The 22,056-nt window shown below is 49.2% G+C and overlaps 1 protein-coding gene across 1 annotated transcript; it reads left to right on the top strand.

Annotated features, from left to right (window-relative positions):
* Positions 1-1,423: 1,423 nt before the first annotated feature.
* Positions 1,424-9,319, top strand: RFLNB (refilin B). The gene is made up of 3 exons (XM_060081302.1): positions 1,424-1,692; positions 4,432-4,541; positions 6,342-9,319. Exons 1-3 carry the CDS (start codon positions 1,477-1,479, stop codon positions 6,670-6,672), a joined length of 657 nt encoding a protein of 218 aa, XP_059937285.1. The 5' UTR covers positions 1,424-1,476; the 3' UTR covers positions 6,673-9,319.
* Positions 9,320-22,056: the final 12,737 nt, after the last annotated feature.

The following is a 22,056-nucleotide window of genomic DNA, read 5'->3' as shown; positions in this document are numbered from 1 at the left end:
TCCAGGACTGTGCACACTTGATTTTATAATCTGTTCCCACAGGTCCTGAATGAATGACCTCCAGCACACAGGCACGTACCCGGTTTTATTCTCTATGGAGGGGATGATCCTGGGCTTTCTGGTCACAGCAAGCTGCGTTGTACCAGCTGTGTGACTTGGGGCAAGTCAAATTCCTTCTCCGTTTCCTTACCTGAAAGTGATGAGTGAGGAGGGTAGGAGGGCTGAACTTTCCCAACAAATCTCGAACATCTACCTGCTCTAAATTTGGACTTCACCAGGTCCAAAGCAGGACAAGGATCCTTTGTTTTTGCAAGGACACAGACTGGCCTGCTATGGTGGGGCATGCACCACGCCCACCTCTCATCTAGCCAGGGAAGTCCCTAGTCCACGGCACTGCTCCTCTCCAGAGCTGGCACCTGTGGGCTAGGTCTGGGCAAGCTCCAGCTTGAGGCCCTAGTTGGGCACCCATCAGAAACCCCCAGGGTACAGTGGCTGGTGGAAGGCGGGGACTTCCTATACTTACTGATAATCAGGGAGGTCTCTGTTAGAAACAGTACTCGAACTTTCTAGTACTTTTAGATTTGAGAACAGCCCAATTCTACAGCTGGCAGCTACTGCAACAAGTTCCCACTCAGATAGGGCTTCTCTGTCAAACTAAGGAGGAAGAAGTCCCCCGTCTGAAAAGCTGTGACCCCCACCAGGGAGCCCCTGGCCCTTCAGACAGCCGGTGGGCAGCCTGCTGAGCCCGTCCATTTGGTTCGAGGTCCAGTCTGCGCCCACGCAGAACTTTCCTGCCAGGTGTGGCCACGGCCTGTTCCGCTGAGCACCCAGGCCAGGGAGTGATGCGCTCCTCCCAGCTCCGCCCGCACCCCCCCAGCCCCTGAGCCCCCTGAGGAGAAACGGAGTAGGCGCTATTTTCCTCCGGGGCAGAAATGAGAGCCAGACACAAACTGAGAGCCCGCCCGCTGAGCCAAGAGGCGGCTGGAACCATACGAAGCACATTAACTATTAATAATTTCCAGTTGTTTGCTCGCTGGGTTCAGCCGGCTCCCCCGGCCTCTGCGGGCCCGGGCTCTACTCTGCCTCCCGCCCGACGCCAGGGCTCGAGATGTGAGCTCCTGCCGGCTTGGCTGGGCCAGGGCGAGGGGACAAGGCGCCCTCGGGCCCAGCGCGAGAAGGGTACAGGGTCGGCTTGCTGAGGGGCGTGTGGCCGAGCGGAGCGGGGGCCCGGGCCGGCGCCCCCAGTTCCTGTGATCGGCCGCTCGGGGCGGGCTGAGCGGCCGGGAGGAGCGCAGCGGCCCCTGGCGCCCGGTCTGGCGGCTCCGCCACTGCGGGCGGGCGGGGCGGGGCCCCGGGCGGGGCGGGGCAGGGGGCGGGCCCGGGAGCGCGGAGACCGGCGGACCCGGACGGCGCGCGGGCGGCGGGCAGGGAGGGCGGCCGGCGGGCAGCGGCCCCGGCCCCGCCGCGCGCACCGCCATGGTGGGCCGGCTGAGCCTGCAGGATGTGCCCGAGCTCGTGGACGCGAAGAAGAAGGGCGACGGCGTCCTGGACAGTCCGGACTCGGGGCTGCCCCCCAGCCCGAGCCCCAGCCACTGGGCGCTCGCGGCGGCCGGGGGCGGCGGCGGCGGCGGGGAGCGGGCGCCGGCCCCCGGGGCGCTGGAGCCCGACGCGGCGGCCACCCCCGCGGCCCCGGTGAGTGACCCCGCCTCGGCCCCTCCCCCATCCTCTCCATTCCCCCGCGCCCGGGCCCCGGAGACCCCCAGGCGGTCGTGTCGGCTCTACCGGGGCACGCTGTCCCCGCCGCCGCCCGCCCGTCGGCCAGCGCTGGGAGCCCGGGGCGGGAGGCGCGGCGAGAGCCCGGCCAGCTGGAGCCGGTGGCTGGAAAATTGTCATCGCCTGGGAGGCCCGGGAGCCCCGGGAAAGGCGACCACCGCCTCCTCCGTTCGGGGTGACGGCCCCCCGGGCTGCCAGGCTGCGGCTCGGCCACATTCCTGACCCTGCCGGGCTGCAGGGGTCCAGGAACACCGAGAGCAAACTTCCCCCGGCACCTCCGGGCTTTGCCCTCGCCCCCGGTGGCTCCAGCGGGCCTGCTTCCCCTCCCGGTGGGTGTTGGGGAGAGGGCTGTACTCGGGCTCCCTGATTCAGGGAGCAAAGGGGGCCAGCTTTGGGGGACTGTTAGTGGCCTTGGAGGGGACCTTTTCAGATCCGTGGCCCCTCTTGTCCCGTCACCTAACCCGTGTCTGGCCCATGATGGGTGGGAGGCCTTTAGGTGGGTGGAAACTTTCAAAAATGAATCCTCTTACTTTATTTAAAATTTTTTATTTAAAGAAAAAACACCAGGTCCCTTTTACCTTAGAAATGGCTCACATGGTGATGTTTATTGCCTTTACCTAGAGCCCAGGGGACCCACATCCTGCCTACAGTCAAACTGAAAGTGGGACTCTGAGGCCACCCCTCCCCCTTGGGGATGGGTGTTTGCAGCCTTGTCCCCTGGGTGAAGTAGTCAGTGGCAGCTGCTACTCCTCAGGGACCCACCCACTTTGACGGCGCGTGGAATTCTTGACCAGTGATCCTGTGTCCCGGTGGACATCAGTGCATCCTCTCACTTCCATTTAGAAGGCAGCACTTGCTTCATCTTGGCCTTCAGAACCCTCGCCATCTGGCCCTTTTTAGCCTCATCTTCCACATCCCCTGACCACAGGCAGGTACACACATGGGTGCCTCTGATGTTGCTCCTCCCCCTGGTGTGCCTTTTCCCTCCCAGCCATCCCCTTCTACCTCTCCCAACACCCAGCTGGCTTTTCCACCTGTCAAACCCTTGCCAGCCCTGCAGTGCCCAACTTGTCACCTCCTCTGGGAAGTCTTCCTGGATGCTTCCCAGAGCCATGCCAAAGGCTGTGACTTCGTCCCCTTTCCCTGGTAGGCCCCTTGTTCATGCGTAGAACCCCTGCTGCCCCGCCCCACTCCCAGCCTGCACTGGACCTGGCTGGGTGCTCAGGGAGCGTTGGGTGGCAGGGATGAGGGAGCAGGGGCAAGAGAACCGAGTGCTTGTCTGGATACCTGTGAGTACTGGGTGGCGCCTACCTCCTCTTGGTGGCTGCGTTGTCCTGCAGCCCCCAGGACTCCCGGAAGGCACCCCCAGGTTGGGGAGTGTCTGGCAGCTAGAGAGCTTGGGGCAGTGCAGGGCCCCCTGTCACTTCTGGGGGCTGTTTCCTAAAGCTCTGTGGCAGCCGGTGCCCACACCTTACCCCCTCTCCCAGCTGGGTTCTCAAGCCCCAGTGGGGGCTTATTAAGCTCTCCCCCAACCAAGTTCAGGGCTGGACCCTGGGGTCCCCCTGCCTCTCCCTGACCTACCTGGTCCCCTTTGGCTTTTGCATGTCCACCCTGTGCCCCCACTTGCCACCTTGTCCTGGTAACATAAGAGTCTTAGAGTCAACCTTCTAGAAATGTCTGCTTCCTGGAAGACATGGGGGTGGGGCTGCCACCGCCATACCCTGGCCCAAGTGTAGGTTCTTCTCTCAAATGAGGCAAAGAAAATGACAGCTCCCAGTTAGCCCAGGAACCCAAAGGGCTGGTCTCTGTTGCTCGCTTAACATAGAAGCCCTGATTCCAGTCAGGTCAGGTGAAAACCCAGCAGCTGTGTGGAGGATGGTCCCGTCTCTTACTCAGGCTACTTGGTGAATCAGAAAGCCCAATGCTCTGACCAGGCTGGAAGGCGGTGAACCCCTGGGATGCTGTGCTCTGGCTCTTTGAGTTTTCTGGATAGTGGAAGGTGACATAGAGAACTTTCTGGTGTTCATCTTCCCAATGAGTTTGCAGATTCCTCCATCTTGGCTGGGTATTGATCTGGTGGCCTCAGAGGCAGAGGACATGGGGGAAGTTGGACTGAATCTTCAGTGTAAAAAACCAAAAATCCCTTGTAGCATTTCTCTCTGTTGGTTTTGGCCTTTTCTGAAGAGTTGCTGAGACAATGACAGGGTTGGGGGCACATAATTGAAGGTTCTGGTTAGCGTGGTCCCAGTTCATGGCGGTTCTCTCACCGCCTTGCTGCGGGATGATGCAGCAGCCCTGGGGTCTGGCAGCGGTCACGACACTGAGCTGTAATTTGTTTCCTCTTTTCATCCTTCCACAAAACCTTATCGATGGAAAGGGACACCCCCTGGATGTGCAAATAAGGTCACAGGGCATATGCTGTGACTCTGCTGAGGGCACACATTCATGATAGGCCTGGGATTCGAGCAGACCTCTTGGCATCCTCTGTGCCCTGTCCAGTGGTCTTCCCGTGCTGTGGGTCAGCCCTTCGCTGGCATCATTCCCTGGAGGGTGATACAAATCTCAGTTGGGCCCATCAGCTGGAGGCTAGAGCCAGGACCTTCTGCGGGGAAAGCATCGGATGGGCCTGTGATCTAACTGCATTTTCTATTGTTGCAGAATCCAGTTTCTCTCCCCAACGCCCTGGGCTCTGGCTGCTCGCCAAGGTTATGCCCCCTGTCGTTTGGCGAAGGAGTGGAGTTTGACCCCTTACCACCAACTGAAGTAAGGTAAATATAGCGGGCCGTGATTTCATTTTATTTCTATTTTCAATTTTTTGTTCCAGTAATTAACGCTTGTTATTCAAAAAAAAATAGTCAATGACAGAAGTGTGCTAAAGACTCTTCTAGTTTGGTGGGTACTCTTTCGGATGTTTTTTCTGTACTTTAACCATTTGAATACAGATAGACTTACTAAAATAAAAACGAAATCGTGTTATACATAAAGTCCTGCAACTTGCTTTTTGCACTTCACTTATCATGGCCATTAGATGTTTAAAAATTTGTAATAAAGTAATTCCTCTTTCTAGAAGCTTCTCTCCACATCTCCCCACCCCCACCCCAGTGTCAAGGTGCTGTGACCTTGCCTCAGGTTCTAATTTCGCTGGGCAAGTACCGTTCTCCGGGAATTTATCATCCAGGCTCATGTGGGGGCAGAGATCCATTGAGGGGCTCCATTAAAGATATGTCTTTTTAGAGAAAGGAATTTTACTTTTGGTAGCTGGTGGCTTTAGAGATGGAGTTCTGTTGCACGAATACAAAGGGCCCTTTGACACAGAACAAAGGAGGCTCACCAGTTTGGAGGTGAGCAATTCAGCCTTTTATGCCTGAGGAGCTTGTATTTTGAACAAAATGGGGACATGACTTCATGACATGAGCGTCCCAGCCTTTTAACCTACTTGCCCAAGGCGAAGAGATGTTTCCACTGGACTCATTTTAAAAAAGAGTGCTGATTCTTACTCCCCGACCAGTGGGTAGGGGCTGGCGAGGGGCAGTGCTGTTCAGTTTGTCTATGTGTGATGCATATTTTTTATTTTATGTTTTATTTTGTAAATTTCTTGGCCGCGCCTCGCAGCATGCGAGATCTTAGTTCCCCGACCAGGGATCGAACCCTCACCCCCTGCAGTGGAATCGTCGAGTCCTAACCACTGGACTGCCAGGGAGGTCCTGCTGGTGCATATTTTAGTATCTATGAAGATGCCATAATTAGGAAGTAATATGAATTCATGCTTTGCTTCCAAAAAAAAAAAAAGTTTCCCAAATTGCCCAAGAAGGACTTTAAAAAAATTATAAAGTAGCTGCTGAGGAACGTGGATGTGAATTTATTTTATGGAAAACAAGACTGTAATTTGCTGTGATGCATAAGGTCAGATCTCGGTTCCCTGGGTTTGAGGGAGTCTCCAAACCGAAGGCAGAGATGGCCCCAATACTAGTATTTGGTATCACCGAGCTTTCAGAACCAGCATTCAGGATGTCTGGGTTCCCTTCTCCTCTCATTAAAGAGCTGATTGTTCACTTCAGGGGATAGAGAAACCACTCATCCCCTGTGGACAGGAGAATCTGCCTTGTTATATATAATCATTCCCACAACAGCAGTCGCGGTGTTAACACTCTCCCCCATTCTACTGGGCACCTTTTTCAGAAAGAGGAAACAGGCTTGGAAGTTAAGTAACTTGGCCAAAGTCTCAAAGCTTAAGTCAGCCGGAGCCGACTCCAGGGGCTGCCCCCTGCAGTGAGGAACAGTGAGTGCGGGTTGAACTTGGGACTCCTGCACATCCGCACTGAAACCCCAGCTCTACCGCTCCCTCCCACTGTGACCTTAACCTCGGCACCCCGATTTCTTCTCCCAGGGTTGTTGGGAAGATGAAATTAGATCCTGGAAGTAAAGCGCTAGGACAGGAGCACACAGTGAGCACGTTATAAACTCCGTGCGGCTTCTCCCTAGAGTCTCAAGGTTCAAGGTCACGGTAGGGATCCCTGCTCCCCCAGCTCAGAGGAGCGGCTTCACGCTGCCTTATGTCTCCCGCTCAGGTACACGTCCTCCGTCAAGTATGACTCAGAGCGACACTTCATCGACGACGTCCACCTGCCCCTGGGCCTGGCGGTGGCCTCCTGCAGCCAGACCATCACCTGCATCCCCAGTTGCACGTGGCGCAACTACAAGGCTGAGGTGCGCTTTGAGCCGCGCCACAAGCCTGCCCGCTTTCTCAGCACCACCATCGTCTACCCCAAGTACCCCAAGACCGTCTACACCACCACCCTGGATTACAACTGCCGCAAGACACTGAGGAGGTTCCTGTCCAGCGTGGAGCTCGAAGCCATGGAGCTCGTGGGTGGTGATTACCTGTCAGAGGAGAGCTGACTGCAGCAGGCCGGGGGGCTGGCCCGGCTTTCCTGCCCAGCTTGGGTTGGGCCAGGCTGCCCTTGTGGGTCATTCCAGCCCCAGAAGAGTCTAACTCAGAGATACCTCTAAGCCCAGCCTGGGGAATAAAAAAAAAAAAAAGTCACAACATCTTCTGATTATTGAAAGAATTTGATTTTTTACAATTTTTTCCAATTGTTTTTAAAAGGAGTGTGTTTCCTAGTTTGCTGCTACGTAGCTTCCCCGAAGTCTCAATTTGATGAGAAAATAAAAGGATGGCTAGAGCAAAAGGAAAATGGCCACACTCTGAAGTAGGGAAGAGGGGAGCGCTCTTCTTCCGTCGGTCAGTTTGTCTGAGGAAGAGCGTGGAAAAAATCTCTGAGATGGAAAAAGTGAGTTGGAAGAAGTTTCTGCCCCGGTGTCTTCACTGCTACGAAAGTGGTGCTCATTCAGTGAGCTGTGACACCCATATGGGTTCAAGCTGTGGAGAGTTGAGTTCCATTCTGGTTTTTTAAATTTTCATTTGTATTTCCTGTTAACCAAAACTCTTGGAATTCTCTAAATCTTTCTTGTGATATCAAAAAACCCCAAACCACAATGTAAGATGCCTTTCAAAAAAAAGAAAGAGAGGAAGGAAGGAAGCAAGGAAGGCGTTCACCCTGTGCTTGCCTCCGGAGTGGGGTCAGATCAACGGGTGGCTGAGTCTGGGGGCAACAGCTTGGTTCTGGTTCCTTCCGTGGGTGGGTTCCAAGCTCAGGCTCTGGCGAAGCGCCTTGAACCCCTGGCATCTGGTAATGTCTCCACAGGCTTGTGTAACTCTCCTGATATGTATTTTGGGGTTTCCAAATACTTTCCTAGTTTTTTCATAAGGCGAAACATAGCAGAGGGTCCTCTGGAGAGAAATGGCATTTTGAAAGAATGCTTAGGGAAAACACTTTTGGGGGAGTCCACAGGAGGCGTTTCACTCACAGTGGGAGCCGACGGTCACACCTAGGACTTGACACCCCCGGGGAGGAGGTGGACACAGATGTTTCTGGTGATCTGGGTCATCGGGGTGGTCGTCCTTTCCAGTGACCTTGGGTCAACACTGCGGAGGAATTCTGCTGGTGCCTGAGGCCTAAGCGAAAAAACAAGGAAATCCACCTCCCTGCCTCCAGCCAAGGGAAGCAAAGGAGAATTGAGCATAGGGACTGATGCCACAAGTCAGGCTCTAAAACCTGGGCGCTGGGGTGACCGTACACGTCTAAGCGATCGTTTTAGTGTGACAATCATGGCATTGTGTGTGAATGGAAGAAACTGTGTGAATTCAGCTGAACGGGCCGCAGAAGCGGGAACACAGGCTGGGCCAGGTCAGGAGGGCACGGAGGCCAGGCTGCCTCTGGCCTTCAGCCTCCTGCCCGCCCCGCCTCACCCGGCCCATACATCTTTCTCCTGCCGATCCCCATGGATTTTGAGTAAAGAAAGTGGCAGATGGCTTTTGCTCTTCTGATATCAGAGAGAACAAAACCGTGGGTATTTCCTTTGAATGCATCCAAGTTATGTCAAGTGCTTGGGGCTTGCAGAGTCCTGGAAGCTCGGACTCCCGCTGTATCTCCGGGTTTGTGCTGATGGCTTCCATCTGTCCTGAAAGGAGAATTGAGAGTTCTCTGGGTACCCTGGAGCCACAGCAGGGACTTTTATTCTGAGGAGAGCAGGTGTGATGATAATCACTGTCATTTAAAGTCATCAGAGGCCTAGAGGGCCAAACGGTCTGCTGTCCTCTTCAGGTTGAATAGTGTTTAGTCTGTCGTGCACCTGGTTGGAAGCATCCCTTCCGTGGAGCCTGCGCTCAGCTCCATGGTCCTGAGTTTACCAGCGTGAAGCTCAGCAGGGACCCCTCGAGGGGTCACTCCAAGACCCTGTAGTCTCCTGTCTTCATGCAGAGCAGCCTCCTGCGTTTGGAAGAGTCAATTACACAGCATGTATTGATTAAAAATGGGTTTTTCTCTCTGATTTCATAATCTTGTCATTTAAGACAAGTGGTAAATGTGATTTTTAAACTATGGTAAGAGAATTCCCAAGGTTTTGCTCTGGCCCAATGGAGACACTTGTCCTGGGCAGCTCGGCCAGAGAGACGAGGGGTAGAGAATGTGGCCTTTAAACAGCCCCGTGCTGAGATGCATGTATGAGAGTTTTTGATATGAAATATATCAGTAAAGTAAGTAGAAGTGAGCGACTGTACATGTGTCATGTGAATGGAAAAGCAGATTTTGTTTTAAGTTATTCACTAGGGACCAGACTGTAGTTCTCTCAGATCCTTTCTTTTTCTCCAAATCTGCGTTGCTGAAAGTTGCAGAAGAGGAAGCATGTGAAGACATAAGGGGACACGTCAGGGTGGATAGCATGTTGTCAATCTGTGGTGGATTCATGTTAGTTTGCAAGGTGGAAGCGATGATTTTTAAAACCCACTGATTAAAAACAAGCATTCCTAAGGGAGTCTGGGAAACACCATTTACTTATGAATTAAAAAGTCTTTTTTCTCAGACTCTTAAATTATGTCTTTTATGTAATAAAGATGATTTGTACTTTCAGAGAAAAGTTTTCTTTTGAAATCACAGACCTTTGAAAAAGAGTAAGTACCTTTTCATTTGATACATTTCCTGTTTCTCACCTTAGGAATAGTATTTGATGAAAACGACTTTTTAAATTTATCTTTGACATCTGTCTCACTTCATTTTGTTTTATGACTTCTTCATTTAATAATAAATTATCCTTTAAAAACACTTGGAGATGCTTCCTTTTTTTTAAAAATAAACTCATAATGCCTGGTTAAGAAAAGTGAGAGAAACGGCTCCTCCTCTTGAGAAATTTTAAGACGTGATTATGTATTAATATTACAATACTTCTGACTGGGGTATGCGTTCTCCTGGGGGTACAAGAAGATTTTCCAAGGAGTTCCTGGGCACAGGAATTTTAAGGAATTTGTTCCCAGATTTGATGTGTACTCTTTCCCAAAGCCTATCTGCTCGAGATGCACCTGTGAATGATGTCAGGCCAGCCCCTTCCCACCTTCCCTTTCAAATCGCCTTCCTCCCATTTTGCAGAAGAAATACGCACCTTAGTCCACCCAGCCTGAATATTATTGTGGTATTTTGCCCTGGGCTGGAAAAACCTGTAGGTAGGACAAAGGGACAGCTAGAAACATGGTGTCTGGGCACCAGGATCCACTGTAGGTTTTGTGCATGCCTGCAGCAAGCGTCCTGCACATAATATCGTCATGGTGGTGGAAGCAAGGTGGGTCCGCGTTGGGAGTTCTCATTTGCGATATCTCATACAGTGAGGCGGTCAGAATGATGACACTCCATATGACCACCCATATCTCTTCAATCTCAGACTGTTGTCTTCCCTGAGGAAAAGTCCCTTTGGGCAAAGCAAAAGAGAGGGTCAGTAAGAGCTACTGAAAGTGAAGGCATCTTGCTTCACTCCAGCCTCAAATTCATGGCGAGGCTCTGTGCCTCATCCGTTAGTCTTTGAGTTGCGACTCAGAAAGAAACATGTCCCAGGAATACATATTACCATTCTTACAAATATAAAAGCCAGTCTCTTTTTAATAGAAATTAAGTCTAACTTGGCTGATTGGGATGACAATGAGGGCTAATTTTGCCTTTCAGGTTATATGGTGTAAATTTTCCATAAAATGAATGAGCTAATCAGCAGTTCCAAGGTTTTGATGGAAAAATATTTAAAGCCTGTAGGATTAAAGCTATAATTTGTCTGCGTGTGTGTGTGTGTGTGTGCGTGCGTGTGTGGCAAGAGAGAGAGAGAGAGGCAAAAGTGTTGAAGCTAATAATGTTTCAATTTTTCAACCTTTTTAAGTGTATCAGATTAAGCTGGTGTCCTCAAGAGAAGCAGCAGTAGGTCTAATTAATAGTAATATGATAAATCTTAGAAAGCCCTTTTGGTATACTTCCCAGAAATTTAAGAAATGAATAACTCTATTGATTAGGTAATGACTCCTATTGTGTGGAATGCCTCTTGTCAAAATTAAATTCTCATAATTTTATTTTGGCGTATAATCATTATCCAGTGGTTTGTATATATCACTATTTCCTAGAGTGCTTTCTGTGGAGTAAAATAGGGTTCTGTGATCAAATAAGTTTGGGGAAATGAAAAGTTGAACAATGCTAAACATGCTTATTGAAGGCTTCTTGGAACCCGTGTATTAATCAGCTCTTGCTATGTAATACCGCCCACAAAATCACAGTGATATACAGCAGCAAGCATTTTTTTCTTGCTTACGAGTCTATGGGTCTGATAGGGCATTTCTGCCCAAGGCTAGGTGTTGAGTTCAAATTTGTTCCCCTTGTCTCTGAAGTAGGCTGGGAAGGTTGCATTCTTCTCATGGAAGAGGTCAAAAGATCCCAGAGGAGCAAGTAGAAACATACAATACCTCTTAAGGTCTACACTAGGAACTGGCACCCCAGTACTTCCACCCACTTTCTACTGGCCAAAGCAAGGTGCATGGCCAAAGCTCACATCCGTGGGTCAGGGAACCATACTCCCACCATGGATGTGAGAAGGAATGAGTTTTTGCTGTAGAATAATCTACCTTAGCCTTTAATGTGGTAACATGCATTGATAATCTTCAAAAGGGAAGATCTAGTATGTAACATTTTCCAAACTCATTAGACCAAAGAGCCTATGTGCATTTCATAGGACTAGTGTTTTTTGGAATGCACTTTAAGAAATGCTAGTTCGTATGTATAACAATCAGAGTCCAGTCTGGAAAACCAAAACCATACAAGATATTTCCAACAAAGGGGATTTCATACAGAGAGTTGACCACACAGATGTTGGAAGGCTAAAAGAATAAGGGGAAGTAATTCCAATTGTTAGTAACTGTAGGAAGCAGCTCCCACCCCTAACGCCCCCTTATGGCAATTTCTGCCTTAAGACGCTAGAAAAAGATGAGCAAATTAAACCCAAAGTCAGAGGAAGAAAGGAAATAATAAAGATTCTTATTGATGAAATAGAAATGGACAAACAATTGTGAAAATTTTTAAAACAAAAATTTGATTCTTTGAAAAAATTGATAAATCTCAGCTAGATTGATTAAGAAATAGAAAGCATAAATTACCAATATCATGACTGAATAGAGATCCTACAGGCACCAAAAGCCTAATAAGATAATATTAGGAACAACTGTAGGCCAACAAATTTGATAACATAGGCAAAAAGGAAAAAATTCCTTTAAAAAACTATCTGACCCAACTGGCATGAGATGAAATAGAAAATCTGAAAAGAAAAGCAAACTGTTTATTTTATTTATTTATTTCTGTCTTCAAAGACTCCATTAAGAAAATATTGAATAAAAAATAGGCCATGGGGCTTCCCTTTTGGGGCAGTAGTTGAGAGTTAGCCTGCCAATGCAGGGGACATGGGTTTGTGCCCCGGTCCGGGAAGATCCCACATGCCGCGGAGTGGCTGGGCCCGTGAGCCATGGCCGCTGAGCCTGCGCGTCCTGAGCCTGTGCTCCGCAACGGGAGAGGCCACAACAGTGAGAGGCCCGCGTACCGCAAAAAAAAAAAAAAAAAAAAAAAAAAAAGGCCATGCACTGAAAAAAATTTCACATCTGACAAAGGACTTATATCCAGACTAAATAAAGAGCTCTTACAAGTCAACATAACAATGACAACCCTGTTAAAAATGGGAAAGAGACTTGAACAGATACTTCATAAAGGAAGATATATAGATGGAAAATAAGCACATGAAAAAGTGTTCCACATCATTAGCTAGCAGTGAAATGCAAATTAAAATCACAATGAAATGCCATTAGATACTTACCCAAGAGAAATGAATGCGGGTCCATAAAATATATAATGTTCACTACAGTTTTGTTCACAACAGTCATATGTTGAAGGAACTGAAATGTCCATCCATCAGTAGGAGAACTGATCCACCTTGGTGTATATTCCTGCAATGTAATACCAGTTAGCAGTAAAAGTAATACATTGCTGCTACATGAAACATTATGGATGAATCTCATATACATAATGCTGACAGGGACCAAAGAATATGTACTGTATGATTTCATATACAGAACATTCTAGAACAGGCAAAACTAAGTTGAAAAAAATAATAGTGATTGCCTAGGTGTATGTGGTTTGGACTGGGAAGAGGAGTGAGGGAACTGTCTTTAGGAATGGAAATGTTTTATACCCTGATGGGGGTACGTTGCATGGGTATATACTTTGTCAAGATTGTACAATTTAGATCTATGCATTCTAATGTAATTTTTTACCCAAAGAAAAGAGAACCATAAAAGGTGAGAGGGGTGGGGAATGGATGGGGATATAGATGAAACAAGAATGGTAGAAGATGAAAATTCTAGAAACTGGGTGATGGGTACATGGGGTTTCATTATGCTATGTCTGCTTTGTTTATATTTGAAATTTTCCATACTAAAATACTGGAAAAAGTATATCTTAAATTATGTTTCTACGACACAACTGATAAGTGATCTTTTTTTTTTTTTTTTAGCGGTACGCGGGCCTCTCACTGTTGTGGCCTCTCCCGTTGCGGAGCACAGGCTCCGGACGCGCAGGCTTAGCGGCCATGGCTCACGGGCCCAGCCGCTTCAGGGCATGTGGGACCCTCCTGGACTGGGGCACGAACCCGTGTCCCCTGCATCGGCAGGCGGACTCTCAACCACTGCGCCACCAGGGAAGCCCGTGATCATTTTTAAAAATTGGAAAATACATATTAGAGAAAATAAAAATCACTCCTATTTCCCTGATAAACCATTACTGATTTTGGAGAACTGTAGCTTTTGATGGTGGTTTGAATGGACCAATCTAAGAGACAACATTGCTTTTAGTCATCAGAGCATAAAGGGTTTTTTTGCTTGTTTGTTTGTTTGTTTTTTTGCCTCACTGTGTGGCATGCAGGATCTTAGTTCCCCAACCAGTGATCCAACCCAGTCCCCCAGCAGTGGAAGTGCAGAGTCCTAACCACTGGACTGCCAGGCGATTCCCAGGAGGTTTCTATTCTTTTTTTAATATTTATTTATTTATTTTGGCTGCACCAGGTCTTAGTTGCTGCATGTGGGATCCTCCTTGAGGCATATGGGCCTCTTAGTTGCGGTGGCATGTGGACTTTTTTTTTTTTTTTTTTTTTGCGGTACGCGGGCCTCTCACTGTTGTGGCCTCTCCCGTTGCGGAGCACAGGCTCTGGATGCGCAGGCTCAGCGGCCATGGCTCACAGGCCCAGCCGCTCCGTGGCATGTGGGATCTTCCCGGACCGGGGCACGAACCCATGTCCCCTGCATCTGCAGGCGGACTCTCAACCACTGCGCCACCAGGGAAGACCCCAGGTTTCTATTCTTTATGTTTACTGGGTTTTTTTTCAGAATGAGAATGCAGGAGAATGCAGGGGTCTTGGGTGTGTCAAACCAATTGCTGGTAATTACAAATTACTGCTTTTCTCCAAAAGCACTGGGGCTTAGGGCAGGTAATTAAGCTGGCGAGCACAAATAACAGGATGTTCTGAATGCCAGCGCCACTGTTTCCAACCTGGAGAAGTTCTTACAAAGCAATAAGGGTCCAAAAAGTTAGTTGAAATGAGTTCTTTTATTCATTTTTTTCAAGTCTTTATTTGTATCTATTTATTTTCAAAAGGGGATAGGGATGACTACAAAAAAGACACCCTCTATGTGATACAGGCCCTAAAACCAGGGTAAAAGGATAAAGGCCAGATAGTGAAGGGGTGGGGGGGGTGGAGAGGAACTTCACCAGAATCCAGACTGCAAAGAGCTGCTGTTAGTGAGGATAAAACTTAGTCTTGAGCTTCCTTACAAGCATGGCCAAAATGGAAAGGAGACAGTGTGACAGTATCTAGTATAAGGCAGTGAACCTCTAAAGACAGGGCTCTTTCCTGGCACTAAGTTCAAAGAGGACTTTACCACCACCTGTATCTATTTAAGGGGCACAACATCAAGGATCCATATATTCTTCCAGTACCATTTCCTGTTGGACTCTTGAGAAAAACAAGGAGGGCGTTTAAAACAGGCACTTATATGTATGGTAAGGGTACACACAGACTCCGGAGCCAGGGGAGGGGAGGAAAAAACTTTTCCTTTACCCTCTTAGGTTTAGTGCATGGTGCCTGTGAATTAAACTGACAAAAAACAGATTAACAGGAGAAAAGGCATACAGTGTTGTTGATGTTAATATTTTTTACGTACACGGGGTTGTCACAGAAGTGAAAAGCCAAAGAAATTAGACTCAGGAGCTTATATACCATTTTAACAAAGGGTGATAAATTGAGAAGTCATTCGAAAAAGGAAAGGGAGTTTGGGCCTAGCGCCAATAAACTGTGGGAAAGTGACTAGGAAATAATTGGAGAAATTAATGGAAGATAAGGGTTATTTAACAAGGCCTGTTTATGCAGATTCATCTCGGTGCCTCTCTGTCTCTGGTAACAGGAGTTGCTTTCCTCATCATGGTAAGGAGGTGCGGGAGCAATCTATGCCAACTTCACAAAGGGAAATTGATGCCCTGCTTTTAGGCAGATAAGGGGAAAGCAAAGAACTTTTCTTGCATCTGTTGATTCTCAGTTGCCTTCAGCTCAAAATAATCTTTATGCCAAAGTGGCATATTTTGGAGTGGCATATTCTAGACCTCTTCACCAGACCACCTGGATTCAAATCCCAGCTCCATCGTTTATTAGCTGTGTGACCTTAGCAAGTCCCTAAACTTTCTGTAAAATGAGGATAAGAAGGGTTATTTTCTCATAGACAGCTTGTGAAGATTAAATGATTTAATACATGCAGAGTGCTTAGAACAGTACCTGCCATGAGTTAAAAGCCATGCAAGTGTTTCTTGTTTTAATTATCTTTTGGCTTGTAATTTCACTTCCAAGAATGTATCCAAAGCACTGGACAATTGCACTAAAATGTGCATATAAGAATGTTCTTTGGGCTTCCCTGGTGGCGCAGTGGTTGAGAGTCCGCCTGCCGATGCAGGGGACACGGGTTCGTGCCCTGGTCTGGGAAGATCCCACATGCCATGGAGCGACTGGGCCAGTGAGCCATGGCCGCTGAGCCTGCGCGTCCAGAGCCTGTGCTCCACAACGGGAGAGGCCACAACAGTGAGAGGCCCGCGTACTGCAAAAAAAAAAAAAAAAAAGAATGTTCTTTGCAAAATTGTTCAGAATCGCCAAAAAGTAGGAAACCAAGTAAATGTCCACAAATAGGGATTGAATAAATAATCTATACAATAAAATACCAGGCAAGCTTTACAAAGTCTGATGTGGATGTCAATTTAGTGACTTGGAAAGATGTTCATGCTACATTTTTAAGAGGATCATTAGAAGACAACATATGTATTATTAACCCATTAATTTTGTTTTCCTTTATGTAGATACTTGAATAGAAAAAGACTGGAAGGATGGATACCAAACAGATGAGGCTTAGTCTCTCTGAATGGTGAGACTACTGGGTGTTTTTAAAACATTTTTTTGCTTATCTGTAATTTCTAATTTGTCTGTAATATATCTGCATTTCCTGTGTAATTTGAGAAGTAAAACCCACGTGTAGAACATGGTACGGCTTTCTGGTGATCTAAGTGAAGAGAAACCAGAGAGTTAAGTGGTCAGTGTGTTAAGAACTGTGTAGCGTCTGAGCTTTTACACTATTTGCAAGCTAACACATTAGCCTCCACACTTTCATGGATGTTGGCTAAAGACATGAGACTCTTGGGTCAGAGACAAAGGATGATTTATGAGTCACAGCAATAGCTAGAGGGTCAGCATTTGTTTGTTGGTTTCCAGAGCCTCAATTCCCACAGAATGATGCAGAGGGGGCCAGGTGGCACTGGGATATAAAGGGTGTTTGACGGGAGAGGAACTCTGAGCTTAGGAACTGGAATCGAGACCCTGTCTATCTTCCAAGGCCGTTGGTCACCCCAAAATCCTTCAAAGAACAAAGGCAAAAAAAAAAAAAAGGGACTTCTCTGGCAGTCCAGTGGTTAAGACTCCACGCTTCCACTGCAGGGGGTGCAGGTTGGATCTCTGGTCTGGGAACTAAGATCGCATACTGGGCGGTGCAGCCAAAAAAAAAAAGAAAAAACAAAAGGCAGTCAGAGACTCCTTACAAGATGCGCAACACGTGAGAGATCTGGGGAAACTGTCTCCCAAGCACCAGAGCTGCTCAAACATCAACGTGCATGAGTCACCTGGGGAGCTTGTTAAACTATAGGTTCTGATTCGGGAAGTCTAGCCTGGGGCCGGAGAGTTTCTAACAAGCTCCAGGCCCTGTGGGGGCTGCTGGTCCCAGGCCCCTGGTTTTTTTTTGGGTTTTTTTGCGGTACGCGGGCCTCTCACTGTTGTGGCCTCTCCCGTTGCGGAGCACAGGTTCCGGACGCGCAGGCTCAGCGGCCATGGCTCAAAGGCCCAGCCGCTCCGCGGCATGTGGGATCTTCCCGGACCGGGGCACAAACCCGCGTCCCCTGCATCAGCAGGCGGACCCTCAACCACTGCGCCAACAGGGAAGCCCCAGGCCCCTGTTTTGACAGTGAGACCTTGGCACCATCCTCAACGCCAAGGCGTGGCCGGTAAGTAGCCACAGGTGGGCATGCGGGCCTGGGGTGAGGTGGGAGAGAGGATGCTTCCTAAGCCCTTCCCAGTGATGATCCGAAGGGAGTGTGTCAGGAGTTTCAAAGGCCAGATTTGACCATGAACAAGTACACAGCATGGCCAGGAGGCCCCAGAGAGTGTTTTCCCATCACCCTGGGGCCCTCTGGAGCCCAGTGGGTGGGGATTTCTACCTCCCCAGGCCTCTTCTTCCCAGGAAGCTTCCCTGCCAGCCACAGTTCCCAGGAAGGACTCCCTCCTTTCAACTACACCCCAGCCGGCTTCAGCCACCGGCCCTGCCGACGAGCCCCCGTTCTGTCTTCATCTGCCTCTTTCCATGGCGGTCGAACTCCAGAAGGGAGTGTAGCTTGGCTCCCCGCTGCTTTGGGGGCCCATCTGAGGCACCACAGCACAGCGATTAAGAGCTGGACCTCTGGAACAAACCGGACTTGGGTGTGACATCCCAGCTCCTCCCCTTAGGCCCTGAGTGACCCTGAGCAGGTCACTTTCCCTTTCTGTGTCCATTTCCTCGTGTGTGATTGGGATCACAACACCTTGCATCTCAGAGATGGTTGTGGAGATGGAATCGTGTTATGTTGGGTGTGTGATGCCTACACCGCTCCTGGGCACCACCGCTCCTGGGCAGGGAGGAGCCTGATCCATGAGATGGTTATTCCCAGTATCCTGGCAGCAATTAGCAGAGAACTGCAGACTGAGCAGTGACTTGATAAACATTTTCTAAAAAGACCAATGGAGACCTTGGAGCCCATCTCTTACAAGTTGTGTGACTTGAGCAGTTCACCTCTTCTCTTTAAGCCTAAACCGTACCGTGGAGATAATAGTTCCCACCACTCAGAGGACATCTTGACTGAGGAACAAATGAGATAGAAGAACCTATAAACTAGAAAATGACCTAAGGTATTATAATTACAAGGTGCGGGGCAGGATGCAAAACACAGACCATGAAAATATAAATAGCTGTTGACAGCTCCAGGTGTGAGCATAACAGGTGGAAACCATTCAGTCTTAACGATCACTTAACTCATCCAGCAGCCCCCCCTCAACCCTGCAGGGCACAGCATTGCTTCTGGGTATAAACTTAAGCCTCCTCAGAGCACCAGCGGTGGGAGTCTGTGATGCCCAATAATACATGGCTTTTAGGAGAAGGTTGGGTTTCGGGTTTTCCACCCTCAGGTCGAGGGGGACGCAGCTTGCTGAGAAGCACAGCTGACGGTGAGGGAAGAAGCCAACTGTATTCGTAACAAAATCGCCCCCAGATTTAGTGGCTTCAAACAACTTTATTATCTCGCAGTTTGTGTGGTTCAGGGATCTGGGTGTCGCTCAGCTGGATGCCTCTGGTTTCCCGTCTCACAGGCTCTAATCCACCGTGTCACTCAGGGCGTGGTCACCTCAAGGCTTAACGGGGGTAGAACCTGCTTCTGAGCTCACGCGTGGGGCTGTGGGCTGTCGGCGGGGGGCGTAGATTCCTTGCCACATGAACCTCCCACCGACCCCCGCCAGTTTCCCCAATTGTTAACGTCTTGCATGAGTTGGTACATTTGTTATAATTGATGAGCCCACATTGATACATTATTATTAACTGAAGTCCATAGTTTAGGAGTCTATCTTGGTGTTACACTTTCTATGGGTTTGGACAACTGTGTAATGACATGTATCCACCACTGCAGTTTCGTACAGAATAGCTTCACAGCCTTGTTCACCCTTCCCTCCACCTGTGCTCCACCTGTTCACGCTTCCCTCCTTCCTGCAAACACATTCTCTTTTTGTAACCTCATCTCGGAAGAGACATTCCATCACTTTTGCCGTATCTACCACGCCAGTCCACACTGAAGTCGTAACATCCCTGGAATTTTCCTGCAGTGTCCACAGTGGATATTCACGAGGCTCAAACAGTAGCGCTTTGTTCCCGAGTCTCCAACCACTACTAGCGTGGAGACCCAGGGGCTACTTAGGGTGCGAGTGTCTTAGAGTGAGCTGGTCATGTAGGCACATTCTAGCTACCTGACCTTAAGGCTAGCTTCTAGCCTTAAAGGTTGAAATCCACCCCCTAGGCGCCACCAAAACCAGGTGCAAATCATAAACCCAATCATTACTAAACTGTGCTGACCAGCTGATAACATTCTGTTCCAGAACAGCTCAGGGACCCATGGTTACACAGTATTGTTCATCTTTAGTTAATAGATTCCATAGTGTTGGGCAAGGGTCAGTAGTTCTGGAGATGAGTGTGCAGTCAATCTGGGTCGTTGAGATTAACTCATGCTATGCAATCCACCCCCATGACCCTTCCTCAAGTTCTTTAAAAAATGAATCATTCTTCACTTGGAGGGTAATGGATAAATCTACTGGCATCTCTTTAGGGAGTCACTCTGTATTCTATGTAGGTTTTATATAGATTCTATGACAGTCTGTTCAGAACATGTGTCCAGTGGGGTTGGCTCCCTCCGCCACGTCCCCACCATACCCTAGGTCTTTGCATTTCCTTGACCACTGTGATTAGTCCATTGATGGGCATATGACCCTTGCCAGGCCAGAGATCTTCTCTGGGGTTGATATGGATACAGGAGTGACTCTCTTTTCTTCGATGAACTATAAGGATGTCAGTGGCCATTTTTGCAATCCTGTTATGAGAACCTGCCTGAACATGAAGCTAATCAGGGAGGCAGAGGCAAGATGTGGAGAAAGAGACAAATTTTGATGACACAGTATGACCTGCTGTATCCAGCCATGCCTGAAGCCATATCCAACCCTGGACTGTTGGCCTTATAAATCAGTCACTCTGTTTTGTCAGTAAGCCAGTTTTCATTGGGTAAAGAGTCCTCACTGAAACAGTCTGGATATGAGAAGATACTTAAAACTTCTAACCCAGCGTGGTTTGAGTTGGAGCCACTTCTGTGCTTGTGGAAGAGTTAATCCCCACCTGCTTCCTCTGTTCATATCTTGAGCACAGACTCCCCTTTAGTTCCAGGCTACAAGTAGGCACGTTCTTGTTTGGCTCAAAGCCCCTTCCCCAGAACACTGGACTTTGAGACCCTCGGTTCATTCCTCTTACATTCCCTCTTGCACCAGAACCCTGTAATTTGTTTTGCGGTTTGTTTGAATTCTATCAGCCAGTCACTGAAGCCAGGTTTCTTTGTGAAGCTCACCCTTTGATGAGGTGGCTGTGTAACCACCCCACCTAAAACATCATTGCTCAAAACTCCTACAATAGATTGAGCGCTTCCTAGGGGCCAGGCGCTATGCTAAATGCTTTATGTAATTACTTCATTTGATTCTCACAACACTGAGATAGGTATTTGCATCCCTGTTTCCAGATGTGGTAACTAAGGCTCAGAGAGGTTAAGCAATTTGTCTGAGGTCACACAGCTAGCACGTGGTGGGAAAGAGAAGAATGTAGCTCTGAGGTCAAAGTGCATCATTTTCACCATTATCCCAGAATATCTCATGGCAGAAAGGGGGCCACAGGCCACCCCCATCCCTACCCCCCATGGAAGATGGTACCAAGAGACCAAGGTACTCCAAGGCAGGTGTGCCCTCTGACTGGTACATGCACCGCACCCCCAGCCACCATGGTGGAGCCAGAGGGCACATGAAATGCCAACTGAACTGCCCCACCCTCTGCTGTCTTTACCTTGAACCCAGATCACTGGGTGAGGTCTGAGTATTAGCATACTTCCCATTTCCTCCTCCCCATGGAGCTGTGCCTGAGCCCTCAGTGCCCTTTGCTTGATTCCATGGGTGTGCCCCAACCTGGCAGCAGGGGACAGGCCTAGCCTCGGCACAGGGAGGGCCCCTGCCAGGCCCGGCTGCTAACCTCCTCTCCAGGGGAGGAGAGGGCTCTTCTGAAAGCCCCTCAGTCTATCTTGCCAGGGTCTGGTGGCCGCTGTGAAAACTGTCACTGTCCTTTTAAGGAAGGGGTAGGGGGCTGCTCTGTCAGCTGGGGGCTAGCGGAGACCAAGAGGACCACTTTCGCCTGACTTTCAAATAGGCATTCTGTGGTGTTTTGTGTTGGCTTTCAACTTCTCCTGTGTACACTGTATGTCTTTACCTCCTTGGAAGGCAGGAACCCCATCCTAAATGTCCACTCTGTCCCCTTCAGGGCCTGCACTGTGCTGGACACAGGTGTCCGATGCTACCCCAGAGACCACCTCTATCTCTTGGAACTTTCAGGCTGCTGCTTTGTGCCTGAGGGCGATTTCCTCCCCCCCACCCCCCCGCCCGAGCTGAGGTTGCTCTCTGGTCCGGGTGTGGCAGGCTGGAAATGCCAGGAAACCAACACCCCCAGGACCCATCAGCCAATGCCTCTGGGGAGTATAACACCCCAGCTCCCTCACCCTCTACGGGGATAATCCTGACAGTGTTTCCCTGTGGGATTGAGGCCCTGTTGCCCGGTATGGAGGCTGGTTTAATGGTGTCCCTGGGTTGGCCTTCTCCCCTGCATCCTCTCCATTGAGATAATCTACTTGCAGTGAAGTCTTTGTCTGCTTCTGGAAGAACCCAAACTAAGGCAGCACATGGCCCTCACTCAATATTTGTGGAAAGGAAGAATATTAACTTAGGACAAGTAGTGTTGTAGGGACTTTTTTTTTTTTTTTTGCGGTATGCGGGCCTCTCACTGTTGCGGCCTCTCCCGTTGCGGAGCACAGGCTCCGGACGCGCAGGCTCAGCAGCCATGGCTCACGGGCCCAGCCGCTCCGCGGCATGTGGGATCTTCCCGGACCAGGGCACGAACCCGTGTCCCCTGCATCGGCAGGCGGA

Source organism: Mesoplodon densirostris, chromosome 18, assembly GCF_025265405.1.
Source record: "Mesoplodon densirostris isolate mMesDen1 chromosome 18, mMesDen1 primary haplotype, whole genome shotgun sequence".
Taxonomy (NCBI): domain Eukaryota; kingdom Metazoa; phylum Chordata; class Mammalia; order Artiodactyla; family Ziphiidae; genus Mesoplodon; species Mesoplodon densirostris.
The sequence above is the reverse complement of the archived record's forward strand: the minus strand, read 5'-3'. Positions and strand labels throughout refer to the sequence as shown.